At 49.1% G+C, this 15,870-nt stretch overlaps 1 protein-coding gene across 1 annotated transcript in view; it reads left to right on the top strand.

The window, feature by feature from the left end:
* Nucleotides 1–15,870, top strand: part of LOC119453745 (uncharacterized) — a 70,925-nt gene that overhangs the window by 45,412 nt on the left and 9,643 nt on the right. The window contains exons 2-3 of the mRNA XM_037715808.2: nucleotides 3,623–3,764; nucleotides 6,326–6,471. Coding sequence (XP_037571736.1) covers nucleotides 3,623–3,764; nucleotides 6,326–6,471 — 288 coding nt within the window. The remainder of the gene's footprint in view (nucleotides 1–3,622; nucleotides 3,765–6,325; nucleotides 6,472–15,870) is intronic.

The following is a 15,870-nucleotide window of genomic DNA, read 5'->3' as shown; positions in this document are numbered from 1 at the left end:
GCATTTGTTTTCGCCCCAGGGCAGCCTTAAGACAATGGAAGTCCGCGTGGCTCCCTGTCGCCCTGTGCAATGTTTGCGTGAACGCTGCGTCGCACTTTCTCTCGTGTTCTTTCATTTGTGTATGTGTGTGTTTGGTTTTGCTGTTGTTATTTCGTTCGAGGGTGCGTAAGCAGAGAATGGTTGAGGGTCAAGCTGCGAGTTCTGCCAATGCGCCGAGTCTCAGCGGAAATCTACAGTCAGACATATCAAAAAATAGAGAGAAAGAGAGAATAGCAAAGGGGGTCTTCGCGAACGTTGTTGCAAATGATGACGCGTGGAGTAGCATAATGTAAGTGACAAGAAAGTCGTATACTTTAGCGGCGGCGCTATGCACGAGAAGCATTTGGACGCAGCGTAGTGGAAAGAATGAGTAAACAAGAAAGACAGCGTTCGGAAGGCGAGGAGAAAATGCGTATAACAAGTCTTGCGCCTCTGACGAGTGCTTTTGTGTGGAAGAACAAAAAGTAATATTTAAAAAAAAAAACGGCAGATCCCACGCCATGTGGGAATCAATCTTATAATCAATCTTATACGAAGCAGTGTGCGGGGAGCCTACCAAGTTACCGAAACTACCATGAGAGCACCAAGACGTTGGCGGCTCTTTCATGACCTACATGACACGCATGTCACGACATTCATGTTATCAGTCTTTAGGAGAGTCCCTTTAGCTACACCTAAGAGACCTTAGGGTGAGGGCCTTAGTCATACTCGTTACTATGACTTCTACCAACATCCTTTAGTGTTTCCTTCTCTTAGTAACCACGTCCGAACCCATTTCAGCGTTTTTCTGTGCTAATAATTTTTTTGCTGAGTCATTGACGTTTTTTTCTGAGCCATGGTCATGACTATGATTTCTACTAACATCCTTTAGTGTTTCCTTCACTTAGTACCCACGTCCGAAACTATTTCAGGGCTTTTCAGTGTTAATATTTTTTTAGCTGAGTCATTGACGTTTTTTTTTTCTGAGTCAGGCTCATGACTATGACATATACCAGCGTCCTGTAGTGTTTCCTTCACTTAGTACCTATGTCCGAACCCATTTCAGTGGCTTTTGAGTGTTAATAGTTTTTCGCTGAGTCATTGTCATTTTTGCTGAGTCATGTTCATGACTATTAGTTCAGCCAGCATCCTGTAGTGTTTCCTTCACTTAGTACCCACGTCCGAACCCATTTGAGTGGTTTTTGAGTGTTAAACTTCTTCGCTTGGTCATTGTCATGACCTACATGACACGCATGTCATGTTATTCATGTCATGACATATCATTTATAATCGTCATATACTGTTGTCATAGTATGCCAATTTTGGTACGTACTAAGTTAACGAAACGACCATACGAGCACAAAGTCGTAGGCGGCTAGATAGACGGTCAAAGTAGCAAATGTTCGCCAAGAAATGCTTCGCATTTAAAAGTAGGAGGCCCACGAAGTATATGAAGATTTGAACGTGCGCGACGCTTTTTCTACGAGGAAGACAGTAGAATGGAAGAAGTAAGGAGGTCAAACAGCCCCACTGCCAACTTTGCTACCTTGCGCACTAGAACTAGGCTGGGGGAGGAAAAAAAAGGAGAGAGAGAAAGAACACAGGAGAGGTGCCACATGGAAACTATATGCAGTCACTCGCTGAGATCTGTCGACTTCAAAAAGTGCAGCAATGCAAGTGTCGCTTCCCGAGCACGCGACGAATGTGGCGACGTTCCAAGGACTTTTGTCACCGAGAATGAGCTTACTCTCTATTGTTTTCTTCCTTTTCTTGAAAGATATAAGCAGCACCATGCCTACTCGAAGGAGAAGCGATCATAAGGCGTAAGCGGGCAAGAAAACGACGCCTGCTTAGCCGTAATGAAAAAGATGGCCGGACCCACGCTCAAACCTCGGTGGTCACGCAAACGCAATATTTCCTCTACTGCCGACGCAACATATGCCTTTTCTTTTCATTTTCGTTTTCTTTTAGATGCACCTGCAGCGCTTACGTGCGCCAATGACAAAGCGCTAATGAAAGTGTGGAGCGTGGCCAAGGACGCGATCTCTGCATACCGAATATGATGAACGAATGTTGAAAGTCTAATGAAAGCCAGAAAAAGATTTTGACTCCGTGGGTAGGCGTTCCCGAAATGCCGAATTCGTGACACGTTATTGCTGAGTTTCACTTCTGTCTTTCCATTCTCGCTGCACATTGCGAAACGCGGCTGACTCGAAAAAAAAACACATTTATTTCGCCGAACACCTTAACGCGACATGTTTGCACGTGTTTCCACCTCTCGGACACGGTATTTGGCAACACCTAAGGTCAGGAAACAACAGGTAGCCTCTCCGTAAATAAAGCGTCTTAGAGGCATACTTAGACACCGCCAAGCAAAGCTGTTGTCACCGAACGAAGGCCACTACAAAAGCAAAGAAGAAAGAAAAAAAATCATGATCCTAACCGGTCGTGAAAGCTTTAGTGTTGTGTCATTTGTTGCAAGCGCTCTCATGTTCCGAGTCGTAAATAAGTCCATATACGTTGAGTGAGTCTAACTGCTTCTCAGAAAGTACGCGTCTGTTCTAAATTTCGATTACGAATCGAATATCCTTTCTGTTCGATCTGTATCCCATTCTGCATTTTAATATTCGAAATTTTCTAATATTCGTCTGTGGCCGAACATCTATATGATGAAGAATGACTTAGCACAGATACGGAACTTAATTACTTAACTGACACGGAACTACAGGGGCGGTTTCTATGCTGGGCATTTTGGCTGTGCAGAGGTACCACGGCTTATAAATTATAAACTATATCGTAAAGCGCGTTATTATTGCTCGATATCTGGCAGTCTTCTAATTAGGAATGTTTCCTCACCACGCTGGTCGCAGATCTGTTAGCTCAATTACTGTGAAATAGTGCTTTGTTTCCAGCGGGCCTCGATATGCTCGCTGCTGTATTTATTTTTGTTTTCCATGATCAATTAAGAGCTCAGAATTGGGTTTAGTTTGTCCGCGTGTCCTCTCTTTCGATTACTGCGACGTCGCTATAGTCATGGCGCCGTCCTTATTGTGTCATTGGGCCACATACTTGTTTCCAGCTTCCAGTCCTATAGTAGCCTCTCGGCTTAACCAGGGCTCCTCTTCGTCGTGAGACTGTACTCGTGGAAGTCCGCGCAGCGACCAATGAAAAGCAAAATGATAAGCATTATGTCATGAAGCAAGCAGACAGCGGATCGAGCAATACGACGAACGCGGAAAGCTATTCTTCAACAACCGAGATTAAGGGGGCAAAATTGAGCTGCGCGAGCCACGTAACGCGTAGGGCGGGTAACCGGTGGTCTATTAGCGTTACAGAATGGATGCCAAGAGAAATGAAGCCCACTCGAGGATGACCGGGGTAGTCTGGTGAATCTAGGAAGGTTTCGAGCATATAGGATTTGGGGTCAGCTGGCGCGAGACAGCGGTAAATGGAGATCGCTGGGAGAGGCGTTCGTCCTGCAGTGGACAATAGTTATTAAACTCACGACGATACTAACTAGAAAATTTTTAGGGCGCTGTCGTTTCGAAATTGTGTTCTTAGCGACTTGCCCCAGTGCCAAACTCGTTGTTTGTCCCCCTCGCAGCCCTGTGCCAACAGCAGGAGTGCGACCCTGTGCCGGTGCTCCGTTGCTACGGCGGCGTGCTGAGCAGCATCGAGACAGACATGGACAGGCTGGTCGCCAAGTACGGGCCCGAGCTGGACGCCGCGCTTAGGACGTTCGCCGGGTGAGTGAAGGCGGCGCTTACAATACCTGTCAGTGCTCACATGAGCATCCCCTCCCTTCTCACGTACACACATAGAAAGATATGCCTTTATTAACAAGGAACAAGCTGAGAGGTCGATTCGAACTGAACCTCTGACCAGCTAGTCAGCATTGGGAAAAGACAAAGGCGAGTATGAAGTGAAGGAATTGATAGCGAGGACAAACGTGTGCTTGAATGCACACGCACAGTGAAAAAAAAATCTTCAAGGCGTCAAAATCCAGACCACTCTCGTGCAGGGATTTGACAATGGACTTTAGAACATCACCTCGATGGGCCAAGCTCCCAAGAGAACCTTTTCAGTAAAAGATTGATTGCTGAAGGCGACGACCGACCGTGTCAGTGCAAGGAGTCGCTAGTTTGTATCTGCAACAATGGTGCTCATTTTTTATAGCCCTATGCTATCTCGTTATTTACAAGAAAGGTGCACCAGTTACTCGGTTAACACGGCTAAACCAGTACACATACATACAAATACAGCTACTGTGTACGCTTAGGGCCTAATGCAGAACTAGATCCAGGACAAATACGAAACCGCTTTATAATTATGATAATACGTCAGAAGACAAAACAGAAGAATGTACAGTCCGGCTTGTCGGCATTGTGAACAGGAAATTTAGTTTACTGATTAATATTCCGATAAAAAAGGAAAACATGGGACATTTTGCCGTCCCAACTGGGCCAAGTCGGGACTCAGGACATTTACTCAAAACTCGGGACTGTCCCACTAAATTAGAGACAGTTGGTAACCATACGTATCACCTTTAATGTTGCTACCTCGCTTACTTAAACAAACGTAGGGTCATTTAGATTGGAACATTGCGTAAGGGGGGCCGGGGGGGGGGGGGGGGGGGAGTTGAGTGGGAAGACATATATCTATTTTTGTGTTTGCGCTTCAAGTCTTCAGCTCTCCACAGCGCCAAAAGACACTGCCTACCTAGCGCTGGAAGCAAAATGGGAGGGAAGCGATAAACATTCGCCATGACCCCTCTTATCGCGAGGCTAGTGTACGAGCTGTGAAAATGCCCAAGTGCGTCTTCGCCGTTACGTCATAGAAATGAGCGACCATATTCGGTCAGCGGTGCATTTGCTGCCAGTCACTTGGTGCCAGTACATTAAGTTGCCAGCGATTGTATTAATAATAATAATAATAATAATAATAATAATAATAATATCATTATTAAAGATTAGAAGGACGCTTAAGCTTCACCTTTAAGAGTGCAACACGATAGCATTCAGATATCTGAATGCTTGCCAGGCTTCCCGGCAACTGCAGCTTTCTTTTTCCTCCACCTTCGCTTCTGCCCGCTGCTGCCGAGGAGGCGAGCGCCATCTGGATGGTGTTTTTGCAAGTAACCTACCCGGGCGTGCCACTGTTGGTATGGTAGAAATGCTGGAAAAGGGGTTTGTGTTTCCTCGTAACAGAATTATGTTTTCTCGTACATTTACATTATAATCCGACGCTATGATGTCTGTAGGTTGTGGTTAAGTCGTCTTTACGATTTTTCTGATGGATTTTACATTGAGAAATTCACTTAGTTCAACAAAGCCTCTGCGCCACGCGGAGGGCCTGCGTGGTCGGGGTGGTTCGGGATGACTTTCTCAGTCGCATGACGCCGGCACTCACGCCGACACCGACGCCGGATTTTCTGCGACGCGGGGCTAACGCTGCCGCGTTAATAATCGTAGTGTACACTCACTTCACCGAATGTGCATTCCCTTCAATGGAACCTCCATTTTCTTTGCTGTTAGTAAGCGTTCAGGTTGCACTCCAGTTCGCCTGTATTTTAGTAAATTCATCATCATCACCTACAAAAGGCCACTCTTACTGTGAGAACAGGCTTAACAGGCCAGAAGTGACGCGAAAACGAAAAACATGGTGGCGACGCCGTTTTGTATAGTTCCCGCGTCATGTGGCCGTAACGCGCTCGGGCCTAGTTAATTGTTTCTCGGCAAGAATGGAATACACTGCTCTCTAAAGCTGCCAACGACTGAGCTTCGCAAGTTTTCAGAACTGTTGATGCACCACAGCAGCCGAAACACGAGATAATATACGTAAAGGTATATAGGTTCTAAACAGGGATAAAGTACCTAAGAAAGGCTGGCCGACGTTTCTATACGCGGACGCCTTTGACGAAGACAGGTCCTCGTATCGAATAGTTCGCCAGTATTTCTGACGCACTATATCCCTGTTTATCCTGTTTATAACCTTTACACCACAGTGTGCTACTTCATCTGTCAGCCCCTCCCGCTGCCCCCCCTGCGCCCCCCCCCCTCTTGATCTGAGAAAACAATTCTAAATTCATGACGTCACACGGACATACAGACCGATAGAGTGCCGGCTCGAAATGCAAAAGAATTAAAGATTGGACTTTCCATTCTATAATCAAGTTCTTATGTACAACTAAGAAAAATAATGTTTCTAAAGAATACTTTATCTGTTCAAGCTGACTGAGTGTTTCTTTTTAGTGTCTCTTTAACAAAGCCTCGGCAGAGGGTGATATTGACTCTGCACTGACATGCAGGAAATACCCGGCTTCGTCTTCACCGTGCAAGATACGGCCCGGAGAGCAGGGTAGGTGTACAGCCGCCGAGCGCGAGCAGCTGGAGCGCATCGAGGGCGTCTACGAGGTCTTCCAGAGGACAGTCAGCGACAGCGACGCCCTCAAAGGTCGGTTTGACCACGCAAGCATGCTCGCTGCCTTGGCAACATTTGATACGCCGTATCAAAGAAGGCGCGTAGTCAACCAAGGTCCACTTGGAGCAATCGGAAGAAGCATGCTTCCGGCTCGTGTCATTGCACGTATCAAAAAATATAACTTGCTTAAACAATAACTTAAAAAAGACACTTCTGCATCAGAAAATGTCAACAGGTACTCGCAAAAACAACGAAAGGACTCTACATAAAATTGTCCCGAACATTTTTAACATATGCGCGTACACTGCGAAAGTGTTTCACAGCAATGAAAGCTGTTTTTTTTTTCCAAGGCCCGTAACGCGCTTATCGTGACAATTTATAGGCGGTTGTCCACCGTCCCACGTTTGTAGTGCAGTAGGCAATCTTGCTCGGGATGGAGCGGGCACTCCAATATGTTGTATTCTCCGTAGAAAGATCGGCATCCGCCGCATATTTAGTTTGGAGGAATCATTTAGGTTAAAAACGGATACGGGCACACATATTCACAAATACTCAGTAGCCCAGATGTGCAAAAGTAAGAAATTTTAACTATAGCTAGAGGGGAGCGTTTTGTGTGTTGGGTCGTGATTGAGGAGGACGGCCGTATCACATACGCAGCAGTGAACGAAACACACACACACACACACACACACACACGCACACACACACACACACACACATATATATATATATATATTGTTACAGGTAACTCTCCGTGAAAAGAGGGTTTATTCGGACGCAACCGACGGTCTTGGGCGCCAGCCGAGGTTCTGCTATCGCTAGGAGAACGTCTTCTTCTTCTGCCCCCCTCGTACTCCGTGTCCCACTACTGCTTGTGGCACATACCCAAATCATACAAGGCTTTCGCGCTTGTAACACATCCCCCAACGTAGACGAAACCCACCGGGCAAGTCAAACAGCATCTCGAGTGGTGCAGGGCTTCAAGCGGGCAACATGAGTCACTTCAGTCTTTGAAGACCGTCGACCATTTGAAAGGAGACGTGCTATGCGGTATGTCAATTCGCTTATACGATCTAACACAACGTAAGGTCCAACATAGTGCGCCAGTAGTTTTTCGCACAACCCACGTTTTCTGGTAGGCGTCCACATCCACACTAAGTCACCGGGATCATATGTGACGTGTCGGTGTCGGCGGTCGTAACGTGCCTTCGAGCGATCTTGTGAAGCAAGAGTGCGCAAATAAGCAAGGCGGCGGGCTTCTTCTGCACGACAGATTGTCTCCGATATGCAGGCATCATCGTGGTTCAGAAATGGGAAGATCGTATCGAGGGTATAACGTGGCGGCCGAGCGTAAAGAAGAAAGAAGGGGCTGTAGCCGGTAGTTTCGTGCTGGGCGGTGTTAAATGCATAAGTTACGAAAGGTAGAACGCTGTCCCAGTTCTTATGATCCGTCGACACGTACATGGACAACATGTTCGTGAGAGTTCTGTTGGTGCGTTCCGTAAGGCCGTTTGTTTGTGGATGGTACGGCGTAGAGTGTCGAAAACTTGAACAACACAGGCGAAGCATCTCTTCAACCACATCTGCAGTAAACTGGCGCCCGCGATCGCTAATAACGACTTTAGGAGGCCCGTGTCGAAGGATGATAAAACGTAGTAAGAAAACGCACACGTCGGCTGCAGTAGCCGATGGTATTGCGGCCGTCTCACAGTAGCGTGTCAGGTGGTCAGTGCACACTACGATCCAACGATTTCCACTGGAGGACCGTGGAAACGGGCCGAGAAGGTCGATCCCGACTTGCTCGAATGGAGTCCTTGGGGGTGGCACAGGGTGTAATCTACCAGGAGGAGGACTTGTGGGACGTTTGCGACGTTGACATTCGTTGCAGCTAGACACGTACTGTTGCGTCGTCTGACGCATATTAGGCCAGTAAAATCGTTCTTGAAGACGGCAAAGCGTTCTAGCTGCTCCCAAATGACCGGAGGTTGGTTTGTCATGCATAGCCCGCAAGATGGAAGTGCGTAGACTTTTCGGGACCACCAGGAGATATCGTGAGCCTGTGGGAGAATAGTTCTTCTTGTACAGAAGCCCATCACGTGTGCAATAACGATTGGCTGCGGATTTCTGTTTGGCAGCAAGCAGTTTTAAAGTGTCGTCGTTTTGCTGCTCAGTCTTAAAGGTATTGAGATCAGGAAATGCTGGCTCCAAGGCTACGATGTAGTGGTCAAAGTTGTCCGCGTCACAGTCCGTCGTGGGAAGCGGTAGCCGCGACAGGCAGTCGGCGTCGGAGTGCCGTCGACCGCTTTTATAGGAAACGGTGAAGTCGTACTCCTGTAGACGGAGTGTCCAACGTGCAAGCCTACCAGATGGATCGCGCAGATTGACGAGCCAGCACAGCGAGTGATGGTCTGTGACGATGGTGAAAGGGCGTCCGTACAAGTATGACCGAAAGCGCTGTACTGCGAAAATCACCGCGAGACATTCTTGTTCTGTGACGGTGTAATTGCGCTCGGGCTTGCCCAGAGAGCGACTGGCGTACGCTACGACGTGTTCTTTTGTGTCGAAGCGTTGAATAAGAACTGCGCCGACACCAATACCGCTAGCATCCGTGTGCAGTTCAGTGGGAGCCAAGGGATCGAAGTGTTTGAGAACTGGATGGGACGTCAAACGGAACTTCAATTCACGAAAAGCACACGCACATTCTGGGGTCCAGTCAAATTGAACGCCTTTCTGAAGCAGACACGTCAATGGATGCGCGATGTGAGCAAATCCGGGAATAAACCGACGGAAGTATGAGCACAGGCCCAAGAAGCTTCGTAGCTCTTTTACTGAGCGAGGTTGCTGAAAGGCTTCGACCGCAGCAGTTTTTGCTGGATCAGGTCTTATGCCCTCTTTGTCCACTAGGTGGCCTAGAACTAGTGTTTGGCGTTCTCCAAAGCGACATTTCTTGGAGTTTAGTACCAAGCGTGCTTTGCCTAGGCACTCTAGTACAAGATTGAGGCGAGCGTTGTGTTCACTAAACGTGCGTCCGAAAATCACGACATCATCCAAATAACACATGCAGACTTCCCACTTCAAACCACGCAGAATGTTGTCCATGAAGCGCTCAAAAGTTGCAGGTGCGTTACACAGCCCAAACGGCATCACATTAAATTCGAAAAGTCCGTCGGGTGTCACGAATGCCGTTTTTTCCTTGTCTCCCTTGTGCATCGGAATATGCCAGTATCCGGACCGCAAGTCTACACTCGAAAAGTACGAGGCCGAAGAAAGGCAATCTAAAGCATCATCAATCCGTGGCAAAGGGTATACGTCTTTCTTAGTAACGGCGTTGAGGCGGCGGTAATCAACGCAAAATCGCCATGTGCCATCTTTCTTTTTAACTAGAATTACTGGGGCTGCCCACGGACTACTCGATTCTTGGATAACGTTTTTCTTCAGCATGTCACGGACTTGGTCATTGATCACCTTGCGCTCCGAAGGTGACACCCGGTATGGCTTTTGTCGCAGAGGCTGGTGAGATCCCGTGTCTATGCGATGCTGTACACGAGAAGGGGGAATGGATGGTGGAGCCTCTTGCTGGGAAAAGTCGAACACCGCGAAGTGTTTTCGTAGAATATTTGCCAGTTCCTGACGTTTGTTAGTGCTGAGCGATTTGTTTATCATAGCCATCATCGAAGTGTCCGTGGCGCATGCATCCGACTGGGACTCATCCGTGGCATCGGGGGCTTCTGCAAGGATGGCGAGCGCCAATACTTGATCTTCACGAATAGCCGCAAGTTTCAGACCCTCCGGTAGTATTGTGGGTTCGTTGGAGCAATTTATCGTCCATAATACAGTACGCCCGCCGATAACCGACAGCGTACAATAGGGCACCAGAACATTCTTCTTCAGGCAACTAAGGTGAATGGGCTCTACGGTAGCTTCAAATGTTCTGTCGGTTGCAGGAGAACAGGCGACTGGGACACATTTGGCAGACAGCGGCGGTACGATGGTATCTGCGGACACACAAAGGGCACATTCGTAACACGGCGGGTGTTCCACAAAGACAGCCGGAAGGCTCGAATCTACAGTAATTTCTCCCGTTCGGCAATCGACATTGGCACCACACAGCTTAAGAAAATCGAGGCCCAGAATTACCTCATGCGTAGCATGAGGTAAAACTACAAACTCCGCGTTAAACGTTTCACAACCCAAGCTAACTGTTGCACTGCACACACCTACAGGGTACAATAGTTCTCCACTCACTCCACGAAAAACATCGGCACGGTCCCACGAAAACAGCACTTTTCGTCCTAGCAGGCGTTTGAATGCGTGGCTCATTACGGAAACGGTCGCTTCAGTGTCTACTAAGGCCATCGTTGAGACGCCGTCTACACGTACACAAATCTTATTTTTAAGCATGCAAATTGGCGGAGGTATTTCTGTCATAATCGAAGACTGTCCAGCGGCCTCACCTCCAACGGCCGCGCTGACTAGTTTTCCGGCGAAGGCGACGGGTAGCGGCGCCGGGGAGACGGTGACCGGCTTGCGCGAGGAGCAGAAGGTGGTGTCAAGCTCCGATCGGAAGCCGGTGAACGGTTTCGCAGTGTTCCCAGGTTCTCATTGGACATCCCGCGTGGATATGTGTACGCACCGCCAACACGTTGCTGGCCAGATGTTGTTGATCGGTCGTACCTTGGCGGCTGGCGGCGTTGTGGGGCCACGTTGCAGTACCTGGCGATGTGGCCCTCGATACCACAGTTGTAGCACAAGGGCAGAGGACGTTCGACGAAATGCCGCTCCAAGCGCTCAGCCGGCAGAGGTTGTCGAACAGGGTACAGCACCCCAGTACGTTGAACAGGAGCCGTTCGCCTCTGTGCATCACGGCTGGAGTGAAAACGTTGCCCATACCGCTGCTCTGACGGAAACGTCTCCAGATGTGGCCACGTCGTTCCAGCCACATCGACGTCCGTGACACACACAGACGGTGGCAAAGTAGCGCATGGTGCTGTGGGCGCCGAGTGATACACTGCGTACGTAGCCGGCGGTTGAGCTGTGTTGCACACTAGTTCATTGTGTCGCCGCAGTTCTTCGCGTACTATTTCCCGGATAGTAGAGGCAAGGTCGGTGGATGGACTGGTATCGACGCTGGCGACAGTTGTCACGTTTGCCAGTCGTCCAAATTTGGGTGCAATGCGACGGGTCTTCAACGTCTCAAATGTACGGCAGTGACGCAAGGCATCTGAGACGGACGTGACGTCTTCTCTCCCTATCAGAAAATTATAGACGTCTTCTGCGATGCCTTTCAGAAGATGTCCGACTCGGTCGTCCTCAGACATCCGTGGGTTTATGATCTTGCACAACTTGAGTACTTCTTCTATATAGGTTGTGCATGTCTCTGTTGGAGTTTGAGCTCTTTGGGCAAGTGTTCTCTCGGCGCGTTTCTTTTTGGCATCAGTGTCGCCAAAACAATTCCATATTTCTTCAACAAAGAGTTCCCATGTTGTTAAGGACTCTTCGTGGTTCTCGAACCACATCAATGCGGTTTCTCTCAAAAATAAGACTACGTTGTCAAGCTTCGTGAGCGAGTTCCAGTGGTTATATCGGCTCACCCGATTGTAGTGCGTAAGCCACTCGTCCACGTCTTCTCCCGCTCTTCCCGCGAACGAGCGTGGTTCCATGTAATGGTGGGCAAGGGCAACTGGCGTTGACCTTTGCGTGGTTGCAACTGGCTCCGGGTCTGGTCCTCCGTTCTGTGGCATGATGAATGTTGTCGGCGAGAGACCGGCTAGACGGCGGCTCCGGCGAAGTTCAAGCGGTTGCGACTCCGTAGTACGGCGACGTCGTGTACCCAGCACCTCCACCACTCTGTTACAGGTAACTCTCCGTGAAAAGAGGGTTTATTCGGACGCAACCGACGGTCTTGGGCGCCAGCCGAGGTTCTGCTATCGCTAGGAGAACGTCTTCTTCTTCTGCCCCCCTCGTACTCCGTGTCCCACTACTGCTTGTGGCACATACCCAAATCATACAAGGCTTTCGCGCTTGTAACAATATATATATATATATATATATTATTACGAAAGCAATGCTTACACGTGTAACAAAAATACTATTATTTTACTGACGTTTCGGCCAGTGGTCCGGCCTTCATCGGAGTTAATGGGAATACACAAGACGTTCGTTTCCAAGGTGTCGGGAAGTCACGTGGAAAGGACATGTGGCTCTAAACAAAGTGTAAGGGGAAAAAAATGAAAAGAAACAACAAAACACACGTTTTTTTTCGTTTTTTTTTTAGTTTTTTTAACGAGGCACTAACAGATGGAGAGAGCACCACACATGAATGGCAGCTGCGATGAGTCACGGAGGTGGACGTGTTGTCCTCACCGTCGAAGAAGCGGGAAAAAAAAATTACGGTGGCGGAAGGGGGAAAAGTGAGGAAAACAGATGTGGGTGGCTTTGATGAGCCGCCCCTAAGGCAGCGCGTTCCCTATAGTCTCGAGGGACCACCATCGTTAAGATAGAAGACGACACTCTACCAGGGGCATGCGACACAATAGCGTCTCCAGAGTGAAAAAGAGAGAGGATATGCGGACGTGTCAGCACGAAGCAAGACCGCTTTACATGCGTCGCGGTTAGACTACAAGAATTTACTTTCGGCTATAACCACATTGTTCTAATCAGAAGGCAAGGACGTGAGTTTTCTGGTGCTTTCATTAATACCCGAGGCGGTGATATGGTATTTTTTTTTCCCTTACACTTTGTTTCGAGCCACATGTCCTTTCCACGTGACTTCCCGACACATTGGGAACGAACGTCTTGCGTATTCTCATTCACTCCGATGAAGGCCGGACCACCGGCCGAAACGTCAGTAAAATAATAGTATTTTTGATGTTGTTAAACGTGTAAGCATTTCTTTCATAATAATGTTGCGGGAAGGAAGAAACGTACTGGTTTTACAGATGGGTTTTAATGGCTGCGCAGAGAAGCGAAAACCCAGAATCTTCGTTGTCGTCTCCCAGGGCACCAACCATGTCCTCTTCTTTCCACCTTACGCACTGTGACATTACCCCCGTCAGAAGAAGCACCTTACTGGTGCGACTCACTGGTTCCAGAAAGGAACGGTTTGAGGCGGCTGACGTGGACGACGTCAGATAGAGGTGAAGGCACGGTAGTATCCAGTGGAGACACTTCATATGTGACAGGCGTCACCTGGCGGAGGATGCGATAAGGGCCGTAGTATCGCGAAAGGAGTTTCTCCGAAAGACCGACACGTCGAGATGGAGACCAAACTAGCACAAGATCACCTGGTTCGTATTCGACATCGCGGTGGCGCTGATCGTAACGGCACTTCTGACGTGTCCGTGAAGCAGAGAGATGAAGACGGGCAATCTGGCGTGCCTGGGTCGCTGTGGTTATGACATCACGAGCGTACTCCGTCGGCGAGTCGAGTGTGGTCGAAAGAAGAGTCTCGAAAGGCAAGGTCGGTTCACGGCCATATAGAAGGTAAAAGGGCGAATAACCAGCTGTGTCGTGGCGCGAGGAATTGTACGCAAACGTGACAAATGGTAAAGCAGTGTCCCAGTCGCGATGATCGGAGGAAACATACATCGCGAGCATGTCAGTTATTGTCCGGTTCAGGCGTTCAGTAAGACCGTTAGTTTGAGGATGGTAGGCTGTAGTAAGCTTGTGTTTAGTAGCACAGGATCGAAGTAAGTCGTCGATGACCTTGGCAAGAAAGTATCGTCCGCGATCGGTGAGAAGTTGACAAGGTGCGCCGTGGTGCAAGATAACGTCGTGAAGCAAGAAGTCAGCGACGTCTGTAGCGCAACTGGTGGGAAGGGCTCTTGTAATGGCATAGCGGGTGGTATAGTCCGTAGCGACGGCAATCCACTTATTTCCGTCGTTTGATATAGGGAATGGTCCGAGAAGATCAACGCCAACGCGAAAAAAGGGTCGGTCGGTATATCCAGAGGCTGCAGCAGACCAGCGGGATGTACAGCTGGTCGTTTTCGGCGTTGACACGACTCACACGCGGCGACATAGCGACGGACGGAGCGGTTGAGACGGGGCCAGAAAAATCGTCGCCGAATTCGGTCATAGGTCCGAGAGACGCCAAGGTGTCCAGGAGTGGGAACGTCGTGCAGTTGCTGGAGTACAGTCTGCTGAAGATGAGACGGAATGACGATTAGCAGCTCGGGCCCCTCTGGGTGCATGTTGCGGCGATATAGGGTGTCATTTTGTAGTACGAACATGTGAAGGGATGGGTCAGACGGGTCAGAGAGCAGGCGTTCGATAAGCTGCCGTAACGATTCATCGCGTCGCTGTTCAGCCCCTATGTCTTTCAAGGCGGAAAGCGAGAGAACGCAGATTGGTGCGGCATCCATGCACTAAATCGTTCGGTGCATCGACGGGGTGACGAGACAGGCAGTCCGCGTCCTGATGTAAACGACCCGACTTGTAGACTACAGTGTATGTGTATTCCTGAAGGCGTAGGGCCCAGCGACCGAGGCGTCCGGTGGGATCCTTGAGGGAAGAAAGCCAACAAAGGGCGTGGTGATCGGTTATAACCGTAAATGGTCGACCATATATGTAAGGTCGGAACTTGCCCACAGCCCAAACGAGGGCGAGACATTCCCGCTCAGTAATCGAATAATTGCGCTCAGACGGGGAGAGGAGGCGGCTGGCGTAGGCGATAACGCGGATGTGCCCACGTTGGCGTTGGGCTAAAATTGCGCCGATGCCGTATCCACTGGCGTCAGTGCGAATTTCTGTCGGAGCAAAAGCGTCAAAATGGGCGAGAACAGGTGGTGTGGTGAGTAGCGTGATGAGGCGCGAGAAAGAAGTCGCTTGTTCAGAGCCCCAGCAAAAAGGAACGTCTTTGTTGAGGTTAGTCAGGGGACGAGCAACATGCGCGCAATTTTGCACAAACCGGTGGAAGTAAGAACAAAGACCGATAAAGCTGCGAACATCTTTGGCAGAGGTCGGTACAGGGAAATTCTGCACTGCACGAACTTTAGCGGGATCGGGGCGAATGCCTGACGAATCGACGAGATGTCCGAGCATGGTTATTTGGCGGTGACCGAAGTGGCACTTGGACGAGTTGAGCTGCAGGCCAGCGGCGCGAAAAAGGGAAAGCACAGATGAAAGTCGTTCAAGATGGGTCGCAAAAGTTGGAGAGAATACGATGACGTCATCCAAGTAACACAAGCAGATGGACCATTTCAATCCACGCAAGAGCATGTCCATCATACGTTCAAAGGTCGCCGGGGCATTGCACAAGCCGAAAGGCATTACCCTAAACTGATAGAGGCCGTCAGGTGTAACGAATGCGGTCTTCTCACGGTCCATTTCTTCCACGACAATTTGCCAATATCCGGAGCGAAGGTCTATTGATGAAAAATAAGTGGCACCATGAAGACAGTCCAGAGCATCGTCGATCCGTGGAAGCGGGTA

This window comes from Dermacentor silvarum, chromosome 5 (genome assembly GCF_013339745.2).
Source record: "Dermacentor silvarum isolate Dsil-2018 chromosome 5, BIME_Dsil_1.4, whole genome shotgun sequence".
Taxonomy (NCBI): Eukaryota; Metazoa; Arthropoda; class Arachnida; order Ixodida; family Ixodidae; genus Dermacentor; species Dermacentor silvarum.
This window is presented reverse-complemented; position numbering and strand designations above follow the sequence as displayed.